Consider the following 24,272-nt stretch of genomic DNA (forward strand, 5'->3'; position numbering starts at 1 on the left):
ATGTTTGTACATAATCATTATTACTAATAATGTTATGTAAATAATATACTTCTCTGTACATAACATGTGTTTTTTTTCTATCTATAGTGTCATAAAAATAATATTTTCATTATGACATCTTTAATAACCGCTTACATTTCTGAAGCAAAAAAAAACATATAAATATGGCAACCCTCATATCACGCACACGTCCTACACGGGCGGCCATTACTAGGCTTCACTCGTGATTAGAGAAGATTACGTCCGTACTTTTTTTACGTCTGTGGGTGCCTATTAATGATATTGTACAAAATATAAAGGTAGTACTGAACACTTATGTCATTATACAGGCATTTAAATGGAACCTGTTATACGCTAAGTGATTCAGAACACGCTCTTGACGTAGTATTATAAATATTCTCATATTATTTACCTCCACACCTTATGATTTTATTTAACCATGTTTACCTATCTTGGTGCGTTGTTAAAATAGTATGTATCTTTTAACTATTTGTTTCATATTGGTTTTGACTATACTCTCTTCTGTAAATAATCACGTTGTTTATTTTGAGGTTTACTTTACTTCGATTGTACATTAATTTTATTATTTAAAATAATTATTATTATGTTTCTAATCCTTCCCATATATGTATTTTATTTAATATTCATAAATTTCTCTGCAAAATTATCCTTTTTTTGAAATTGATTCGTGGAGATCCTTTTAATAAAAGTAATAACTTAACATTGTCGTTAGTGTGTGCTAGTGCTGCAAGTTAGCACAGTCACAACCTTGAAGTCCTTGTCATAATTTGCATCCCACACTTACGTTCCTTTTATTAATTGAGTTTGTTTGAAATATTACTATAAACTCTGGCCTCATTTGCAAAGTAGGAACTTGTTATTTTGTTGCCTCAGCTACGAAAATTGATTCATCGCAACCTTCTAGTCTTTGGGAGTTGGGACATTGTTCCCAATGAATTAATTCTTAATTCTTCTTCTTTTATAAACTACCATTTTTAAATTTCAATTTTGGAAAGTTCATGTAAACATAACCTCAAATGCGTCGTTAATAGAAACTGTCAACGTCAAAACACGTGTCAAGATTTTTTACTCCTGCGACGTGTGGTACATTTTAAGTAAAGTGACACCGCCAAGTTCTTTTCAACCGGAACATCTTGTGGCCGGATGTTACACTTACTTTTTAATGGTAATGGACTGTCGGGGTTCCTCTATTGTCTTAGACCTAAGTCTAATGTATTTTGCCATCAACTGGCTGTATTGCACAATGACCTTTGCCGTTTACTGTACATTTATCATTGTTGTTAAAAAGTCTATTGTTTTTAAGTAACATGCAGTGAACTGTGAATTGCCTGTTTTGTAAGTTTTTTGCATGGGTACTTTATCTCAAAATCATCAATGGTTGAGTAACTGAAAAGTTAGTATTTTAAATAAATTTTGTGCGGCTTGAATTATGTAAAAGGGATCATAGGTATACCAATATTTAAATATATTGCATAATACCATGATGTGCCAGTGATGAAAATTAACATAAGATCACGGAAGTCAAGATTTTCTAAATTGGTGAAAAACGACACATAAAGTCAAAATGGTTTGGTCTCGGAATTTTTAATAGCGGATGTTCGCTTTTTATGGTTTTACCATACCGTAAAAGATTTCCTGATACAATCTAAGATCATTATTCATAGAAAAATGTTTATGAGATACATTATAATTTTTTACTCCATTTTTTGGTTATGTTATTAGTTATTACTTATTAGTTATTAATATTCATTTAATAAGATTTGTAGTAGTATCTTCTTGAGTGTAATACGTATGATAAAGTAGCTTAACCTAAGATTTATTCTGTTCTACCACTTTCTGTAGATAACTAATATCTTCCCCTTAAACTGACACTATACTGAGGTAGGTATAGTGTTAGTTTTACGGTAATTTCAAGTTTTGTAAAAGACAGAATGGAAATTCTTTCTCTCACAAAACTTGAAATTGAATGTCAAAGTTGTGAATTTTATGTCTCGTTGTTTGGACCAAACTCTCTGTTCAAATTCTCAAATTAATTACAAACTTTTTTGACTTTGATTGATTTCCATGCGTCATTGTTCACATTTCGGCGAGCGGCGTGCCGTAGATTGGATATTGTTGTGATAACATTATAGCGACCAAAACAAGCAACTTTCTATGTGTTTGGCCAGGGGCTCCCACGCCGTTTGTCGGTACAGCTATGTGCAGCCATGTGAAAGGGACAAGTGCTTTCTTTACGCACCTTATTTAGTTACCTATTTGTTTGTATACATCTATTTTGGATATATAATTACGTTTAACACGTAATTTGCATCTATTTTGGATATTATGTTACGTAATTTATTTACCAAAATTAGAAACATGAGCAGTTTTGCATCCTAATTTTTAATTTAACTTATTCTTATGATTACTGTTATTCTTGCACTACATTATTGATTAATAATATCTGTAAATTATAATATGATTCCTAAACTACCGGAATGTTTTAATAAGATTCGCTTCCCGGATACCCTAACCTATGTAACGCCTTCTCGCAACATCAAGTAAGTAACTCCTTTGATGTTTTTGTTATTTGTAGATTCGATAGGATGTAACTCTGACGTAAATATCGTAATACAAATGAATATTAAATTTTTTACTCTGTTAGTTAAAAATCATGGGCAAGCCTTGTTGAATTACGACAATAGTAGAAGTATCAGCATTTCTTTATTCTATATCACTGTGTGCTTTATCGTGTTATCTTCCACGTCGTTTTCGATTTACACCCAAAAATAACCTGTCTTCTATTTTCTTCCGAATCTAGGTCTCAAAACTAATTTGTCTAGATCACTTTCACATTTCTAACTGTCGGCTAGCAACCAGTAAAGATCATTAATTAACATTAATCATAGCTGTTTAACCCGTATTCTTTATAATGTCACTCGGACACATCCGCGTTGGCAGCCTGGGAGATCTGGATCTAGGCCTCAGCTCTCAGTCGTGCTCGCTAGATCGGAATAATTGAACTGGTGCATTTGAGACGTGTGTTTCCATGTCAGAGATTTTCTTTTAGCCTTGCGCCTATGTCTGGTTTTAAAGTCATATTTCTTTCCTTGCTTAGCGCATCTTAAACGTGTGCTTGTCGCAGATATTTTCTAGCCTTTGATAGTGACTAGTGATATTCAGTCGGTTTTTTTTTTCACTTTTTAGAATCCAAAAAATTTTGCTCAGTAAGTTTTCGTACCTCAACGCCGAAAACGTGAACAAAACTCTAATTTTGTTACGAAAATTTTCATATTCATTGTGGTAATCAGTTTATACGAAATCAAGGCGGTGAACCCTAAACTTGTTCTGTATAATGTAAAAGGCTTTCCTGAAGGGAAACTTTGAGGCACGTTGATTAAGGCGGGGCTACCTGTCAAAATTAAAGCCCTTCCTGTAGCGAGGCGAAGTAAATTTCAAGTAAATGCACTTAAGATATGCGTTGGTGAAAATAAAACGGTATATTTAAACGACTGCATTTAGCTTTTAAGTAATGTCCTATCAGAGAAGTTGATTCCTAGGCAGATGGGAGACCTACAAAGTTTAGTAGCGTTACGTCAAACCCAGCCGACAAATCACAATTAACATTGAATTGACATGATCCGACCAAATGGCGTTGGTCTGTCAACTGCCTAGGAATCAATTTCCTCGATGGTACCTTTTTCTTAACACTGTCTCATAAACAAAACAAATTCCAAATCTTTTTAAACTTTTACGCCTATTAGACTAGTTAACTTTTCTTTCTCACTTATGATGCATAATTAGTTCCGAGCAGCTTTCATAAATCAGTTCCTATATCAGGTGCTTAGGGCTGTCCAAAAATCTTGTCTTGAAATAGTAAATACTATTGTATACAATATTATTGTCGAAAGGTACTAAGAGTGTCCAGACTTCAGAGTCCAGAGACAATTAAATGTTTATTAATGTTTAGCTTAAAAGATGAAATATCAAATACTAGCTGTCCCAGTGAACTTCGTGTCACTTTATAACCTTCCCTGGACTTCTACGAATATTTCAAGACTAAAATTAGCGCAATCCGTTCAGCCGCTTTCCAGTTTTAGCGTTACTAATACAATTGAAAATCCATTTTTATATAATTATATAGATGATCGCAATGCATTAAACAATAAATGCTATGTATAGCTGATGTTTAGTATCAGTTCAAAAACTAGTAGATCCTTTTGTGTAATTTTGTCTAAAGTACGTAATTTGCTACAAATTTTGGGTGTAGCAGCCCTAAGTTACGCAGTCCTGTACACGCACCGGTATTAATAGCAGACGACACCCAGCGTTGTTACGTCAGCCCTATAACTGGATCAAACGAAATGTCACCATCAATGATGAAAGCGACGCTCCTTCACGGTCAAACAAATGTACCATGAAATTGGTTTTTTCATTATGCACGAGTAAACAGACAATACGATCCCTGTTTAAAATAGTTTCACGAAATTTTTCTTTACATTTACATACCATTGTTTCTCGCATATTCGCTGTCTTGTATTCTGTAGAGATTTACTCGTCTAAAACCAACACATTATAACTGCGTTTTGATCTAACTAACCGCATCGACTATAAATAAAGTCGGTCATCGGCGCCGCGCCGTTAACTCAGCGACAATCTGTTGACGTAACAGGGATGCGAAACTCATTAGGTGACTCTTTTTCGTTTTTAAAACATCCAGGGCTGGCAATTGAACCAAAATTTGAAAATATTCGTCTTATTCCTTGGAATAAGACGAATATGTATTTTGAAATTTTGGTCTCTTGAGCTACCACTAATTTAATTTATACTTTTAACTTGTTATTCAATTTCGTTTCGTATTAATATTGTAAATGCATCGTCTATGTAAGGTATGGTCAATCGTTTAAAGGTTGCAAGGGGAGCTCCACAAGGAAATAAACGGGCAATCAATGAAGGGGCATCAACCTCTTAGCCATTGTGACATAACGCTACTCATTGCTCGCCACTGACGAATTAAAGTCCCATCACACCGCACAAGACGCGGGCGCGATACGTCAATTTACAAAGGATTGGATTTACATCGCTTATTTGTTACTAATCGTCTCCTACAAGGCTCATTTTGTTTCTTATTAATATCTATCTTTGGTTATAATTATCTATCTTTGGTTCTGCCCAATCGAAGTTAACCTCGCGTAAATATTTATTTACAGTTTTGTGAAGGACATTCATTGGATTATACCAATAGAGGTAAACTATACCTTCAAATCTGTAATTATGTATGTCGTAATTTGTAAATCCATGTCCGCGTCGTGTCTCATAGTACCTACCAGTTACTAGCACGAGAAAAAGAGCATCAGGTATGGCTACTACTACACCATAACATTATGCAAAGACGGCGTTATATAAAACTTATTTTGTTCATAGATGGAGCATCAAATAAAAGAGTTGTAATTGAAAACGTAGCAGTTAAAAATATTGTATTTTCTTGTATACAACGTGACCAGAAAATACTACCTTTACCTTGTCAAAAATCTTAAGTGTTCTTTTCGCTATTACTTTTTTGTGATATAATCCTGATAACGTTACATAAATGTCCATATTTACTCACTCAAGGGCCTTATTTATGTAAACCGCTACTTTGTACCATTATGGCCACTTTTATATTCGAAAGCAGTTTAATTTAGGCTTGTCATGGAAACCCTATAACTGTAATGGCGTTAGACGTGACGCATCGTGTTTCAGCCATATTGGATTCTAAAGATAAGCATAAAAGTCCAATATATTTTGGGAACACGAATACAAGATTTTTATTGATAACGCTAAGCTATGAGAAAAATTATTATGCAATGATCATATAAAGTTTACATTTGTCTTTATGTGGTTCTTTCCGAATTATTTTATTTACATCTTACAAAAGAGCTTTAGATTCTTTTTGAATGAAGGTAGTTGAAACTGAAAATTACAAGAAAAACTACGATACTCATCAGTGTACCTAGTTACGTAAAATATTACAAAAACACTTTTCATTCAATTCTGTATTCTAAGTTTAAAAAGCACACGAATGGTCTAAATACACGTTGCAAAAGTGTTGTCCGCGATAATTGTGGCGGTAATTAGTATGTTGTCGGTGTTAGTTTCTTAATCTATGTTAGGTTTAACGACAAGTACAATTTTGTAAGGTGCATCAAAAATTATACTTATTATGTCATTAATCAACTTCTTGCTTCAAGCTTCTGTGTGGAGAATGGAGATGTGGCACGTATGCAATGTGCAAATGTCAGTACCTAATAGGTGAAGTAAATCACATTAACCTGAATTTGCTCCTTGTTATAAAATATTAAGAGACTACAGACAGAAACATGCAGTTGCAAGAAGAGAGTGAGTTTCGCAAATAAAAATGTTGTTCGTCTAAGAGTGCTCTTGTGTACTGCGCACACACCAGGCCTGGTTTCAATGAAACCGGCCACCGCCTTGTTTTTTTTTTTAGTTTTACTGATTATATAATCTGCTCTTACTATTATAGTCAATTAACTGTCATCACTGATGAAATAGATCAACCCTTTATAATGCACGTTACATCCAGGTTTGACAATAAGACTTCCATTATGTAAGCCTACCGCCTACAATAGTCTGTATATCTAGGGACCTCTATACATTGTGGTAAATTAATAGAGGTGAGATTATGTATGACCTTTATTGTGCAGTTAATGTGCAAATATACAAATGGAACTATATTACAACAAAAACGAAAGGTAATACATACCTTCGGGTAATGTTTGTATTGTCCAATTGCATGAGATCTTTGAAGCCTAACGCAAGAAATAATAGCGTGATCACGACGAAACGGTTTTCTGAAGGTACTATTTTGCTACCATTAGGTTGATATTTATCGTTCGCTGTTTCTACTTCATAATAAGCCTCAAATGTTTCATGCTATGTTCTTATTTTCTCTAGTGTAAATTTTTGTGTGCTGATAGTTCTGATCAAACAAAAATATTGATCATTATAAATTGTAGATACAAATACTAGTAGGAACAATTCCAACATTATTTTTTTTTGATCTTACTCAACATACGGTTATAATTTGTTTCTGAATTGGCACAAGGCAAAAGAGTCTTGTTCCCAAGAAATTCTTTGATCTAAAGATTCAATCTTGTCAACCTAGGACAAGACCGAAAAAAAATTAGTCTACTTTTAGCTTCATTTCAATTTCCTTCAATTCTACTCATATAGTAGTATGAACTTTGTATCCTAGCTCTATTAAAATTGGGCTAAAAGGTAATCCTATACTGTACCACGAGTATAAGGGTAATTTGTTGTGTTTAGTCACGTAATAACCACAAAGTAGATGTCGAAAGAGCAGAGGTCAAACCGAGAAAATGTGAAGGAATTCCGCAATCATCTAAAGAGCTCTATCCAGTAGTGAGAAAATTGTGATATTTTACTGATATAATAAGTAAAAGATGAAAATTGTTTACCAATTAAATAAGAAAGTATTACTTATACAACAACAAGTGTAACAAAAAAATATTGTTAATGTCGTGTATGAGTGCTTCGTATAAAGTGCACTGTAAAAGTAGCAGCAATTAAAGAGATTTTTTTTAAACGATTGTGTGAATTTGTGTGGACAAATTGATGACATTTCTCATAGGAAGATAGAAGTCAAATCTTTCAGCGTTGTGGTTGCTACCTTTACAGTAAACTCTACATAATATAATATGGGCACATACACATTCCACACCCTATAGTATTATCAGTTATCAGTTTGTTGTGTTACACCCTGTATATCTACTCGTACGAGTGTTAAGAGGAGTCCACACCGCCCTTTTTTCCATACAAACATTGTCCCCTGTTTCCTCCCTGGATAATGCTAGTAGAGTTATAATTTTTTCCCTGAATATCTACGGCCACTAATACAATGTCCCTATGTTTTCTTTTTTTTTTTCATAATTTAATTATTAAATCTATATATATAAAACTCAAGGGTGACTGACTGACTGATTGACATAGTGATCTATCAACGCACAGCCCAAACCACTGGACGGATCGGGCTGAAATTTGGCATGCAGGTAGATGTTACGACGTATAGGCATCCGCTAAGAATGGATTTTGATCAATTCCAACTCCAAGGGGTTGAAATAGGGGATGAAAGTTTGTATATAATAATCCTTCTTAACGCGAGCGAAGCCGCGGGCAAAAGCTCGTAAGATATGAACGTTCAAAAACCCAAAAAAATGGCCAGTATTTCCGCTGTGTTCAAACATCCAGAAAACAGATTTGGCTAGATTATACAAAAAAAACTAAAACATAGAAACACAGCTCAGGCCTTTCTTTAGTCTTTAATGAAAAAAGTACTTAAATCGGTGAAGTTTTGGAGAAGGAATTAGGGGACAACGAATCGTTGATTTTCTGCTATTGTCTCTATAGCGTTCTGCGGTATAGGCTTGAGGTAAGAGAGACAGCTATAGATATTACACGACTTTTTTGTCATTTCTCTAGCCCCTGGTGTATCCTCTTAAGATTTCTCATATTTGACGTGGGAGAGCCATGCTTCGGCACGAATGGGCCGGCTCGACCGGAGAAATACAACGTCCTCACAGAAAACCGGCGTGAAACAGCGCTTGCGCTGTGTTTCGCCGAGTGAGTGAGTTTACCGGAGGCCCAATCCCCTACCCTTTTCCCTTCCCTTCCCTCCCCTATTTCCTTCCTCACCCTCCCCTTTAATTCCCTTCCCTACCCTCCCCTGTTACCCCTTTAAAGGCTGGCAACGCACCTGCAGCTCTTCTGATGCTGCGAGTGTCCATGGGCGACGGAAGTTGCTTTCCATCAGGTGACCCGTTTGCTCGTTTGCCCCCTTATTTCATAAAAAAAAATTGCCTATTGCGCACTTTGTAGAGATCTGATTCGGTAAGCGCAACTTTGAATACATTTGAATATGCCAATTATAAAAACATTAGTTCTAGTGTAATTTACGTTTGTGGCTTTCATTGTTGCAACATAGTTTGAAATATAATTTATTTTATCGACATTTTATTGATATACTTTATTAGTCCATAAATATAAATAGCCATTATGACCTCAAACGCAGTTTTCTCAGATTCCAGCAGTTTTGGAAATCGATTATGTTCGACTCTTTTTCTGATATATTATGTACTTTTAATCAAATGAGCTTTTGTTCATTTGATCAATCTGGTTATATTTGTTGGGTCACCATTATTTTCCATGTGGTAATGCGTTTGTACCTTAACTTCTATTCTAGTTAATAAGTATTTTTTTATTGTATACAAAAAAAAACAATTTTTGCCTACTTTCGCTCTATAACGCTACGGAACCCTTCGTGCGCAAATCCGACTCGCACTTGGCTATTAGACTATAATTTTACATTTTTCGCACTTGGCCATTAGACTTATTTTTTTACATGACTACGTCACAACATTCTTTAGTCCCATACAGGGCTTTTTGATTACAAAATCGTTGGCTTCCGTGACGCTGACGTTTTTACGTAATCCGAAGATTATGATATCATTGACCGATTAGCCTTGTTTGTATTGATTGCTGACATCATGTAGGGTCTTCAATTCTTCTAGGGTCAAATTCAAATAGGGTCAATTCTTGTAGTCTTCGAAGGTCAAACCTAACACAGCATGCATCACTTGCGATAATGCCTTGATGATTTTTATTTCATATCCACATGAATTATCATTGCTCATGTTTAAAACCGTTTCATAAAAAAAAACTTTATTTTAGGGCTTGCGTGTTATTTGCTAACTTGTTACACTGATGTGATTGCTGTATGTGGATTTGTAAAATGTTTGGAAATAATAAAAACAGATCATAAAGCTAAAGTAAATATTTATATAACCTATTTTATTCGTCATGCATGGACTATATTCACACCCATCTCTATGTTGCCAAGTGTGAAAAACTATATTATTACATATATCGTTATTCGTTAGTACCAACATTAGGATTGGTTTGCACTGATCGTTTATTTATTATTTTTATTAACATTTAATGTCGTTTAAGCGTGTATTTTCTTTCCCAAAATATAATAGCATATTTGCGTTCCTAATTTTCCCATTTTGAAATTTCTAGCTAGCATTTCTGCGCTTTTAAAACTTTTACATGTAGACCAATCTTGGTGTCCACTCTACATCCTACGAATGAAATCCACTTCAGTCATTAACCAACACCTTACTAGACCGCCATCTTCTGAGGCTATGCAAATCGGAGTATGCGTATGCGGGCTAAGGCATAATTATCTTGCGTGATCGATATCGTCCGTCTCGCATCACCGCCACCGGACGCAGGTACTTTCACACGTTATCCATAAACAATAAAATCAATTTCACCTACATTTTTTGTATTCAAATCGCCTACGTAACGATGAACGCGCAACGCGAACGCTGATAGTTATGATTTATTTGATGCTACGTCTTAAATGGTCTTAATCAGACCATTGTTGTGTGAGAGAGAGCTTTTGAACCTTTGAAAGAAAGCTCTTTGATTCAACCTTAATTATGTATGGCTTTATGCTGGATTAAACCTTAGAATGTACAAAATGCTCAATTCTGAATGACAAATTTGTAATAGTGTAAATATTTTCTCTTACAGTAGTTCATAATTACTACTTAAATGTTCACACTTAAGGCGAGCACTTACCTCAATTCCGAAACGATAACCTTGCACACAACCGAATTCGTATACGCATCGCAATAAGATTCATTTTAGCTTAGCATAAAATTGTAGTTTCGAGGGGCGGATCTTCTCTATGTTATTTTTCATGTTTGAAATATCTTAGGAAATAAATATTAAGAAACAAAATTGTTCGGTTCAGACCTTTTTAATATAGATTCACTAACAATTTATTGAAATAAAATGTATGTTATCCTAGTTAATACTTATATTTTGGTGATAAAGATTTTTCTCGGAGGTGAGTTTGTAAATTAATTTACAGCCAAAGTATTACGTTTTATTAAAATGTTTTGATTTAAACCCTTTTAAATATTGTGCTTTATATCTCATATTTTTTACATAGCGTTTTTTTAATGGAACTAGGTAAACCGGGAGTCAATAAATATCAAGATGGGGTTTGTCCTCGCCTTAACGCTTAAAAGCATTTCTTGATCTATAATAAACAAGTTGCTTCGTAACTTCCGTTTTCGGTGGAACAATGTTATCGAGCTATCTTCATGCCTTAATTTAGATGATACGAATGTAACGGCTTATAATTATTATGTCATCGATGTTATTATCGAATGCTGCTTAGTTTCCTCTAATTACAATCATCGAAGAACATTTAGTAACACTTTTACTGCGCCTCGGTCACGCTTTCAATATTGTTTTCGAGATAAGTCTTTCAATTGCGTCTCTCGCTTTTCGATTTGCATGTACTCTATATTAAGGTGATTTCACCTACATTTTGACGAGAAAAAGAAAGCTTTAGGTTTTACTTTTTGGGTTCAACGAGAAGCCGGTATTATTGTACTAACTCGTTTTATACATTTCAACCTGCTCCTCGTGTCGAGATAAATGTTTGGTTAGAAATATGTATTTACTTACATTTATTTAAAGGTTCAAAAGTTTGCTAAAAGTAATTAGAAATGTAATAATTTAAGGAACAATTTAAAGAGTTATAATATCTCCACATACAGATTAAAAACACTTCTCTATACAGCATCGTTTAAACACAAAGACCTGTGTTTGTTCGCACAGGTATTGCATTTTGCGGTTGTGGTAAACGTGATCGAAAAGTTCAAGGAGTTAAGTCGGAATGTCTAAAAGCAGGATCCGTTACAACTTACTGCTAGCTTGAATCTTAAATATGATGTCTGAAGTAACGTGGGAGAACTTCATCAAAAAGTGTCCCAAACGACTCTACTGCAGTCTGCAATAATTAAGTAGGAATCGTCATTGTGTAAAAACGTTATGTATTATGTTTTCGTTTTATAATCATGAATAACTTTTGCAATTTTCACATGAGTTGCAACGGTACATCTAATTTTAATGTTGTGCAAGGAAGTACGGCTTAGTACTGAAATAAGTATCGTAAGAGCATTGTTTCTTTTATATGTATTAAGCAGAGCGAGACTGGGGCCTCTTCCATCTATGAATCAGCAAAGGCCTTCAATATTTTTTGTTATCGTTACAAATCGTGGGAAAAACGAATATAGCAAAAACAAAATACCTCTTTCATTTGCAAGTTCAAAAACTAATCTTAAAATATGCACCCTCGCTGCCTCTCCTTTTATAAATAATTTTTATCATCACAAATAAACAATACTTCTAGTACTTTTCTACTTCAAATATATCTTTGGTTTGAACAAACAGGCTGAAAGATGAAAGGAATATAAGATTTATGGGTACTCGACAGATATTTTTTTGTACCACCCTCGCGTTCAGGGAATTGAATGTATTTTAGATCTTCTACAATGTAAAGTGTACACCACTTCCGAAGACACGAAGCAAATTGTATATCGTATGTTACTGCGGCCAATCAATTATTTGATATGTATCGCGAATTAAGTATGATATCCGCCGGTATAATAAGTGGTTATTACGGTGAATCATCGGTAGTCTTTCTGTGGCTAAATTTGCGCTGCCAACGACCTGGCTGTGGGATCAAAAATTAAATTAGTCATGGTTTAACCATGCAGAACGTGTATAACTTCAGCAGATCTAGGATTTAACGAAACTATTCTCTAGAAAATAATCATCATAAGATTTTTAGCATGTATAACCTGTTCTATGTGTGGTTTAAATTAATCAAACAGCTGTTTTGAGACATGATTTTTATTAAATTTTATAACAAGGCCAGCGTGTCAAGGTAGGTATAATGAGAATATTACAAAATCAACATCCATTGTTTATTCTGTTGCTGGTTCACGAGCCTCCATAACAATTTTTGTTTCGAATGTTAAGGGACATTAAGCCTTTGGTTATGGTTTGTTAAATCGATGATTATGCAATTCAGGTAATACGGAAAAGGTACTTGGGTCGGATATTGCTTTCATTGTGTCCATATCGATTAAAACACAACTTATTGCCATTGGTGTACATTGTACAACCTACCCTTTCTTAGTTGAGGAAGCGTATTAAGAGGTACTTAACCTCTCTTTAAGTTCTATTAAGTTAAATATTCTTTGATGTCATTTAGCCGTCTCAATAGAGTTCCTTCTTAAAGACTTGTAAATTAAAACCAAACTGCTTCTGTCAATTGTGCCTTCGTGGATGACATCGAATCTGATTAAAACTTTAAAAGCACATTGTTCTAATCCAACAATGGCACAGTTATTGAAATGTCCTAAAGCGATTAGTTAGTCATAACACGACTGTAACACACTAAGGTCATGTACCGGACGACCTACCAGCAGGGCGTGCCTCGAATTCGGCAACATTTCCAAATACCCACTTTCAAGTTCAATATCCTGTTTTATGCACCTGATTTCTTTGGTGGTGTTTCGTTGTTTACCTTCATTTGGAATTTTTAAATACTTAAAATGCTAAAAATATTTGTACGATTTCACCAATTTTTAACGTTTCGGTATTCAACTAATGTGCTAATTGGGTGCTAATAGCTTAACGTAACGTTTTGGAGCGAGGTTTTTGTTTACCTGAAATGACTGACGATTTCAAAACTTTGCATGAATATTACCTACATATTATCAACAATATTATTTTTTATAAAATATAAAATATTGTCTGCTTCAAATCACTGCGATCCATCTATATTCTAGCGTGTATTAATTGCAATTTTTTCTTACACTGATAATAAATTTGACACTTCGATCAATACTATACGCATACTTATTATAATTATTATATTGTAAAGCTATAATAATTGCTTGATTCGTAGACCAGTATAAAAGTATATCTCTAATATAAAATTATAAATATATGTATTAAAATTTATAAATAATCATAAAATAAACGTACGGTAGCATAATATTTAATGGGCACTGCGCACTTGCGTTGTCATTAAACAAGGGGGTAATTATAATATTCTCGGTAGAGGTAGAAACATAATTGACGTTAATTACGATTATTGTAAAAATAAACTAAGTAAGCAACAAATAATGTTTAATTCTAATATCCTTGAAGTATTAAACAATTTGCAAAGATCTTATAATAATTTCTCTTTTAGGCAATATCTATGTAATGTGAAAGTTTATATTTGAAAGACCATATCCAAATTTGGCTCGCAATGTATCCGAAATCTTAGCAAGACTATAGTGAAACTCTTTCGAAATTTTGCCAAGAAGGAATATATTATTCTACGTCCTAAGATTCACAATACAGATAGTTGACGAGATGATAATATCTCGATTCTCGAGTCAATAAAAGGCACACAATATACACGTCATTCGAGGCGTGAACAGGGAACTATGAACACCAGTCACCTTCAAGTGCCTTCAACCCGGTTTATCATGACGTCAACTCCTTTGAAACCATCAAGGCTTTATTTGAGAATTCTAATTGATTAAAAACTAGTAGTTTCTTGACAACATTATTTGTAGCTGTAGATCTTATAAAAAGATTGGTAGCAAATTTTTGAATAGTAATAATTGACCATACATTATCCAAAAATTTCTTTATTATGACGTGTCGAAAAATGTATAATATTGTTAAACTAGAATAAAAAGCATTTAATGATTTAGATGAAACCCAGAAAATTATTGGACCAGAAACAAAAGTAAACTAATTTTAGACTTACTTAAATATTTTATTTTACTGAATTAAAAATATTTGCATGCACTACTAAGTAAGAATCTCAAGACTTTTGACAAAGTTTCTTCTGATCTTCCAGATATTATATTAACAAGATACCAGCGTTGCCCTTTTGCTTCGCTAAATACAAAGGCTGTCAGTGAAAGTATATTTGAAACCTTGAATACTTTATTATTGATTGTAGGAATGTTATAAAATGCGGAATGAACGGTATCAAATACATAACATTATTCAGTTTTTCTACTTGAAACTCCATTCTATAACGTTCAACTACCTGAGCCTCAAGCAGATGTTTTTGAAGAGTTTGCCACATCTGCTGGTGATAATTGTAGTGGCACGTGTGTAGGTTTTTATACATTGTCACTGGGCTTAACAGACCGATTACTAGTTCCAGACTGAATCATCTGCTTTTAACATTATGAATGCTTTGAATTTTTTTAGAAAGGGTTTGCGTTGACATCCATTGAATCATTTAAGGAAATAAAAAAAATAAAGCATTACGGAATGAAAAGATAAAACATAATATACTTAATAAGAAATGGAGCTTCGTTCTATTTAAAAGATGTTATGCTATTGATTATCTAAATAGATATTTTTTCATGTCACCTACTTATTGCATACTTTCAGAACCCACGTCGCTCGATACATTTCTTCACCCGCCATTCTTTCTTAATCATAGTTTAATCAATAGACCATTAAACATTGATAAGTTGTAATTGAGCGTGGTGAATGCTGGTCTCGTAATATTTTTACGGCGTTATATGGAACCGGATCCGTGGCTGGGGCGCGCGTGTTCACGAATGCGAATACCTCAAGATCTGGAGCAGGTATATCCTCAAAGGTCTCGCCGAATGTTTTTTACTCCACATTCGCAGCCGTGTTTATGTAGGCTTCCGTTTAATCTCGGAGCAAATAAAAAGTAGACAGAGATCTGAGGTCGAAAAAACTGTGTGAAACAATAACCACACGTGACATGTTTTACTAATAAGACAAGGAATAGTTTTAGTTTGGACTTTGGACTAGCCAGATTGTAGATAACTTTTTTTTTTATTAAGTAGGTCTGAGTTCTGAAAAGATAATGATTATTTTGATCTAATTTTCAAATTGTTTTGATTTTTGTCCATATCTTTTTTAAAATTTAACCAAAAACTTAGAAACAGAGTAGCATTAGGTACATAATATAAACTGTATTCAACAGACACTGATGCTACAGCTTTTAAAGAAGAAATGGAACGGAACTCAAGTACTTGTGGTGTTAGATGAAGTATCAATGATTACAAGAGTCAAGACAGGTTAACATATTTGGCTAAAATCGTTAGGGCAAGTGGGTGGACCGGTACACGGTTTTTCTAACGCCTCCGTACCTAACTGTTCTCTGGTATGTCAATACTATCACGTGTACCGTTGTCGCATCGTATACTTGGCTATTTAGACTTGTATGCACTCATTCATTCAATCTACTACCTACGCAAGTAACAGCAGCTATTGGTTGTGACAACATACGAGTAGAAACAGTTAGCTTTTGTGTTACAAATTCCTGGGTGATCGATTTAGTTGGTCAGCTGTTCGCCACTGCATTGTTATCCTACTATTATGTTTTTTTAGTAGAATTAAAAAAATATATATAGAAGAATCCTTCAATTAAAACATCGAATGGGCTTTTTGTAGATAATTTGCTTTGTGTTTGATTTTCTTGCAACAATTTCGACAGCAATTGATATTAAAGAAATACCTCTAAGAGTTTTACTTTTTGGTGTGTAATTATAACCATCATCTGTCATATTACCTTTAACAACATTAAGGAAATCGTAGGATTACGTGCTTTCTTCTGGTAGCGATAGTAATATGATGCCGGAAGCGCATTGAATTCAAATTAGTATGAAGGGTGTATTGGACTGTAGGCGTAAGACCTACCGGTAGGCGCCGGCGCCGTCGTTACAAAGTACTAACAGGTTTATAGCTCCATGGGCTTTTGATAGAAGAACTCACTCGTTTAAAGAAGCTGTAGATAAGGATTCAAAATAAGAACATAATCCCTCTTTTACTAATGAAGATAAATTCGAAACACATTCAAATTTAAAACTCCTTAATTTTTTCTTCAATAAACTGTGAAATGTTAATAATGCTAATAATACGTCTGCTAAGTTGGACTCTAAAGATACTTTGAATATAGATCGAATAAGAAATGTACAATTGACTCTATTGTTGCAAAGTACAACTTTGACGTAATCTGCATTCAAAAATTTCACCGTTAATGATTGGGTGGCGTGGTGTAACCGCTTTGTTCCAACTGCCAACTATAGACTGGTATTTGTACACAATAGCTCGGACGTACTGAACTCTAATAGGGGTTTCCTTTGAACTAGTTGCAACAATAACAACTCAAAACAGTTGTTCCACTTGCATTCTTTAGTCTCCAATAGCGGATGTTACCAATATAGCTTTAAGCCTATACTTTATTTTTTATTGGCGTGAAATTGTACTACGAATCTTTTAAAGAAAATTTAAGTTAGAGGAAAAGTAATCTAAAGTTTCAATCAAGATTATATTTTCGTGTCGCGGTATCGTTTTGCTTGATTTATCGTTAAAAATTGATTATGTCCTCATTAAGTATGGATGTAGGCCACTTTAATTGCAGGTGAAGTAATAGTCGTTTATAACGTCCGATAGCTCACCTTGCAAATGATACTAAAGGCTTATTTACCTGATCTAAATTATTAAAAAAAAATCAATAATCTTCATGGTTAGGTTCAGTTGCGGAAACGAATAATATTTTTCGTCAGATTTAGATTGGGCACTTTTTGTATTATCTAAAATTTTTGTCGCATTTTCGTCTTGCTCAGTTCACATAGTTCTTCAAGTAAAAATATTCTATAGCCGTCGTAATGTTGTTCCCTTGACATCATTCATTCACAGTGTTTATTGCACGCTTAAACAAACGATTCGGCGCAACTGTTCCGCTATATTGGTTTGTGATTTCAAATTTACCCAAATTATTTATAGCGGCTTCTCCCGCTACCGAATAATATTGTGACTCAGTATTCGCTCGCCATTCTCCATTATTAGATGACGTTGGCTGCCAGAAGATGCAGCAGCTGCGCACAAATTAAATGGTACTCCTTAAGCACATCTTCAGTATGGATCTATTATGCTAATCGTTACAGTCTTCAGTTGTCTAACAGCTGTTGTCAACAGTTGTCTATAATAATCTTCGTTATTGTAGTGCAGCATTTGCTGAGAAATGAATTCACAGCCAATTTTTTTGTTTTCGAAATGATCCCAGTCAAAATTTATTATTGTTTATTGACTATAATCTTAATTCTATCAGTTAACTTATTTTCTGGAGTTAAAGTTGCTACGACAGCCTTTTATACCTCGATCGTGGGAATTACAGACACAATTATAGATATTCAATTGTAATGCGGCACCCGGGTGATGTACTTAATATAATGATCATTTTCGGTAATCATTTTAACCCTTTTGTTTTGATCATCTTTGCAGTTTTCCTTGCTAATAGTAGGTACTCTCGCTGTTCACGAAAGATCACGAATAATCGTTTTTATCTCGTGACACATGAAACGATTCCATTTCTTTTTTTCTGTTTCACTAATTGTTAGAAATAGAAAACGTGTTCATCTTTCGTTACTTCATTCGTCTTGTTTTCGTTTGATATTAATTAAATCTAAATAGTGCAGAGTACTAATGCTAATCAAATCAAATCAAATCATTTCTCATCATCAAATAAGTCCTAATTAATGTTGAGGATTTCTCAAAGGTGTTCTAGAAAATCTATACTAATATTATAATTGGGAAGAGTTTGTTTGTTTGTTTGAACGCGCTAATCTCAGGAACTACTGGTCCGATTTGAAAAATTATTTCAATGTTAGATAGCCTATTTATCGAGGAATGCTATAGGCGATATTTTATTACGCTAAGACTAATAGGAGCGAAGAAATAGAGGAAAGTGTGGAAAAAACGGGAGAAATTATTTGAAATGGCTTATTTGAATGCGCTAATCTCAGGAACCACTCGTCCGATTTGAAAAGTTCTTTCAGTGTTAGATAGCCCATTTATCGAGAAAGGCTATAAGCCATATTTTATCACGCTAGGACTAATGGAAGCGAATAAATAGAGAAAAATGTGGAAAAAATTGGGGAAATTATTTGAAAGGGCCTATCTCACGAACTACTGGAGCAATTTTTCTGTTATTTGGCACAGATAAGAAGTAGACCACATGAAGGATCATAGGCTTTTTTTGTGGACTAATTTATCTGTGAAATATATAATTTACGCGGGCGAAGCTGCGCGGAACGTTATATTTTGCGTGGTCACGACATCACGCGTAAACGGCTGGACCCATTTTGCTGAAATTTGGTACAAAGATACTTTGAGTCTTGGGAAAGGACAAGGAATACTAATTTTGTCTCGGAAAATGTACGGTTCCCGCACAATAAACTTTTATGATTATCGCCTAAACTATTTAATCTATTTTGATGAAATGGAGATTGGAGATGCTAATTGGAATCTGGGACAAGGAATGTTTTTTTGTCCCGGAAAAATGTGCGGTTCCCACACAATATACTTTTCTGATTTGCGCGTAAACGACTCAATCGATGTACGGCAACAACTATAAAGTAAGGTCCACGCGAACGAAGGCGCGGGCAACAGCTAGTTCTTAATAAAGCTTTTGTCTTCTTGTACCTACATAATGTCAAACGTGAGCAGCTTAGCACGCCACATTCCTACCTAACGCAATCTCGGAGAACGCAGCGGGAAGGTCGCACGACCGACTTTTGTGATTTGCGTACGAACATTAAAAACAATTTGCTAGTGTTTCTCTACGTTGTTCGTTTTACTGTTAACACAAATTTGTTTTAGGTGGATAGGTCCATTGCAAATACATATTATAAGGGAAATTAGAAAAACAGGAAGTCCCTCTCGTGGAAATGAAAAATAGGACCCACCTTTTTTCCCTAATACTTATAATATATTTGTCGTAGGTTAGGTTTCTTCGTAAAAAATTTGGAACGAAGTTCCTTATCGTGCGTTGCGAAAGGACGGACGGACGGAAAAAGTTGTAACGACACGACACATTTTGACGAACACTTTTTGCTACAGACATTAGCCGTGCGGCCTGCGCGTGTTTCTCTGTCTGTCTCTCTCTGTCTCGCGTAGAAAGCAAGCCAGTTATGAGTTTTTATCTTTTTATAACTTCGTTCCATCCGGGTGTCCCTTGACACCTCTCAAGTTTTATTTTTCATTAAGAAAGCTTTATATCATAAATCATAATACAACACATAAACCTTACTTTGCTTTGTCAACGTTACAAAAAACAACTGCTGTATGCATTATACATATAATTTTATACTTTTCATTAATGTGAAATCCCAAAAATGTATTATCGAAATAATCTTACCTATAACCTTTTTGTAATCTAGTACTACAAATTGACCTTCAGTGATTAACGGTTTCTTTCTTCATTTCAGGCCAGCCTGCGTCAGTTGGATCTCTCCCTGCTCTCGGAACTGTGGACCCTGAGCGAGACCATGGCGTCCTGGCGACGGCAGCTCGAGCGGGGCCCGAGACTCCGCCCCGCGCCGCCGCCCCCGCCCCCACCACACTATCTTAGAACATAATAAATTATATACTCAGCAGTGGTTTTTGTTTCCGACTTGTCTATTTCAAGATGCGAGTACCTCGAAGACATTTAATACTTAATTTTAATTTTATGAAGATTTTGACAAAAACTCCATACGGTATCATCATTATGTCTTTGAGTGCGGCAGTTAGGCTCAATTCACACCGGAATGGCACTGAAACTGCTCGCCTCGCCTCTGCTATTCCGGTGTGAGTTGAGCCTTAGAGTCACATAGAGCTCAATGCTTGGACACAACGAGGCTTGTTTGAAACAATGTCTTCTTTAAATTTTGGGGCTAGTGATCTCGTATACTTACCTACTCCGAGTCATATTGAAATAGACATTTTTAGAAAGTGGATAACGTAACTAGTTTAAGAATGAGTTCAAAATCTATGTTGTTGTGAATGTAACAAAATATTCTAGAATTTCAATAGTTGTACTTAGCTAAACATCCTTGGCTATTTCATTACCGGCCTTTCCTCCGTTTTTGATTTGACGTCAAACCAGTCAGTAATACATTCACGCGTTCAACATCAATTATCGTAAAACAGCAGGAAATCTATCAAGAGAATTGCATTCGTCTGCTATAAATCGTCTGAAGTTGAAGTCAATAATATTCATTTTATGAACAAAAGCAAAATATGAAGTAACTAAAATAATGATACAATATAGAAGTCCATTCAAATGCGTTAAACTAAAATTCGTTCGTCTACAAAATAAGATAAGTTAAATAGAAATAACTAGTGCCTTTACACTCTACAGAACTTCCCAAACTTATTTTGTCTACTGCCCACTTTAAGAACAAATTATTTTTAGCGCCACTTTTGTTTCAATTTAAAATGCATTTAGATGAAATAAATCAGCCCCCCCCCCAAGCCTCTACACAAGCTCCCAAAAATATTTTCTGGGTCCCACACCCTTAACTATCGAATCAAGATATATGATTTTTGCACTGTAAAAAATGTTTTATTTTAATTGAGTAACAGCATTACAATGTGAAAATAATTTTGAATGAGATTATTAGTGACGTACTTACATTTGAAAATAGAAAAAAGTTAACTTCTTATTACTTAATTAAACCGCCTTTAAGATTTAAATATTTCCCGTATGCGCAAACATACCCTGAAATATTTTTCTTCTTAAAACTTGTACCTACTTAATGCGTGTTGCGTGTACATTGATTTGTTTGTATATATTATTTTATTCTAAAATTGTATAAGCAATAGAAAGTAATAAAGAATGTGAAATAATTTTATTCGTTTTATTCCTCTACTTTAAATAAATAAAAAATAAACCTCTTAACGTCTACCGGGCACCAGCTGGTGTAAAGTATGAGAATCTGTTGAGTGTTGGGATAAACCGGCCGTCGGGTGTCATATTAATAAAATTTTGTTATCCCGGATCCAGAAGTCAGAAGTTCACGACACACCCATTTCAAACGGCCAATGGCAATCCGCAGGTGATTTTAGTGGGTAGGTTTCTTGTTGACCAGTCTAGTTGTAGATAGTAAGTCTATAGGTACCTCCGGGGTTCAGCTTTAATCTGGGGCACATTCCCAACCCCGAGTAGAACTAGACTCGACTAGAGCCTTAACCATGCGAGATCAAAACAAGTTTTCGAAATCTCTAGAAAAATGTTAAAATCTCATATATTTTTTTAGGCGACTGGTGAGATAAAAACAACAAAGCGAAGTAACAGTAAAAATTAAATTTTAAATCGAATTTGCAGGAGTATATACATTTTAATAATAGCGCAGTCATATTTTTTTTAACAAGGAGTCCCAGTTCAGTGCAGTTTGCTGACGAAAAAAAAAACATTTTGACATAAGGAATGCGTTTATGTTTTAGTTACAGTGTATAGACCATAGTGTATCAGACATTTTGACGTCTCTGCAGCCAATCAAATCTTGTTTGGATTCAAGTCGCGAGGACGAGCGTACTTTGATTTTTATGGAACACACCCTTGTCACTGTCATTTGTCAAGATCGAAAATCGAAACAAAACTGACAAATGCGATTTTATTTTGCAAATATTTACGTTTATTGTAAATTAAATTTTTGGCTTCTGTATTTACCTAAAATAAATATTTACTACTTCAAATACAAATAGTAACTTGTATGTTGAAAACCATAGCATAACTACAACCGATGTCAGAGTCTTCTTTAAAAGATAATCAAACCTCAAAAGAAGAACAGCCTTCGTCCAAAATACCGGAATCCGTTAAGGTTAGTTTTCTTAATACTTAAGTAATTTTAACTATTAAATTAATCATAATTAAAGCGGCAAACTTTTCTGTGAATATACCTTGTAACTTGAGCTTTTTCTTGCAGAAAATTTTGACGATGGAGAAAGAGAACGAAAACAATGCAAATCGAAAATCTCGAATTGATCTCAATGCACTGCCAACCCGCCAATACTTGGACCAGACTGTTGTTCCCATATTATTACAAGGACTCTCCGCATTAGCCAAAGAAAGACCTCCAGATCCCATCAACTACCTAGCCGCCTATCTATTGAAAAACAAAACTACATTTGATAATAATAGCAATGCTCCGTCAAATAATAATCCTCAACCAAATCCTCAAACATAGACAACTTCTGCAATGCCAGAGGTGTAATGTACTATGGATATGGGTTTAAACTTGGGCTCACTATTTTAAGTTAGTTATAATGTATGGAAAATTACTAATGAAGTGATATAAAGACTTTATAGGTGTTTAATTTTAATTTAAACTTTTATTGAAATAGAAGTGGAGCAATAAAAGGTATTTCTATAATTGTGAAGTTTAAATTCAACTAAAAAGTGAAGTATGGTGAGTTTTTGCACTTAAACTAACATTTTGAAATATATATTCTGTACTGAGGCTCCGAGATTTGTTAAAATATTACAGGGAAGTTGTATTATTGGGAATTTTTCTAATATTAATATGAATATTTGAATACAGCCACTTACTAGCCTGCTCTACAGTTTTTTATTATATTGATGAAATTAGTAATTTATCAGATCACTTAATTTCAAAATATGTATAACAATATTTTCAATATTGTTATGTTAAAGTAAATAGAGGCTGCCCTAGAAGATAAAATAAACTTCAATTTTCATGGCAAGTGGGAATTAAAAATGTGTTACTTACTTTGCGCAAAATGAAGTGTTGGAAACAAAATATCTTTTCAGTCAGATTAATAAAAGTCAATTTTCATGATTTTTTTTAATATACCAGACCGACTATCTTTTCGAAACAGGTATGCTGCCCCCCCCTAGCTAAAATCCTTGGTACACCCATGCTTATCATTATTGTACATATTTTAATAATAATAATATAGTCTTTTTGTTACTGAAAAGCGTTACGTTTTCTTTTTAATTTGGTTAATCCAGTGTTATAGTAGATCACACAGTTCAGTGTGCCTCTTGGCATAGGCCTCCTCCAGTGCTCTCCACTGAGCTCTGTCATCTGCGACTCTTGTCCAGTAAGGACCCAAAGTCAGGCGAATGTCATCTCTCCATCTCACTCTTGGGTGGCCCTTGTTTTCTTGTATTTTCTCTAGGATACCACAGAGTTACATGTTTGCTCCATTTGTTATTATTACAGTGTAACATATGCCCTATCCAACTCCATTTCAGTCTTCGATGCGTGTTATTATGTTTTTGAACTTTGGTTCTCCTTCTTATTTGTACATATTTTAAGTTATCATTAAAAAAACCAAACATTTAGTTTACAAATGGATCCAGTTTGATAACCTTACATAATTGGTTGTATGAGATTGTATTTTTGACTAATAAAGTTCATAAAAAATTACATTTCTTTCTTTTATGCTATTTTATTATTTTAACATAGAGCATATTCCTTTATAGTTTATTTCTTGAATCTGTAAGAGCTTTACTTGAATTAAAGAGAAAGAAATCAAGC

General features: G+C 34.3%; 2 protein-coding genes across 3 annotated transcripts in view; both read left to right on the forward strand.

The window, feature by feature from the left end:
- Positions 1–20,612, forward strand: part of LOC121739958 (anaphase-promoting complex subunit 11-like) — a 36,019-nt gene extending 15,407 nt beyond the window's left edge. For both annotated transcript variants that reach the window (XM_042132600.1, XM_042132599.1), the window contains exon 3: positions 20,214–20,612. In XM_042132600.1, the coding sequence (XP_041988534.1) occupies positions 20,214–20,363 (150 nt within the window). In that variant the 3' untranslated portion in view covers positions 20,364–20,612. The remainder of the gene's footprint in view (positions 1–20,213) is intronic.
- Positions 20,613–22,396: 1,784 nt separating this feature from the next.
- LOC121739024 (protein dpy-30 homolog) lies at positions 22,397–23,141 on the forward strand. The gene is made up of 2 exons (XM_042131335.1): positions 22,397–22,589; positions 22,695–23,141. Exons 1-2 carry the CDS (start codon positions 22,512–22,514, stop codon positions 22,953–22,955), a joined length of 339 nt encoding a protein of 112 aa, XP_041987269.1. The 5' UTR covers positions 22,397–22,511; the 3' UTR covers positions 22,956–23,141.
- Positions 23,142–24,272: the final 1,131 nt, after the last annotated feature.

The sequence above is a fragment of the Aricia agestis genome, chromosome 2 (assembly GCF_905147365.1).
Source record: "Aricia agestis chromosome 2, ilAriAges1.1, whole genome shotgun sequence".
In the NCBI taxonomy this organism is placed as follows: Eukaryota; Metazoa; Arthropoda; class Insecta; order Lepidoptera; family Lycaenidae; genus Aricia; species Aricia agestis.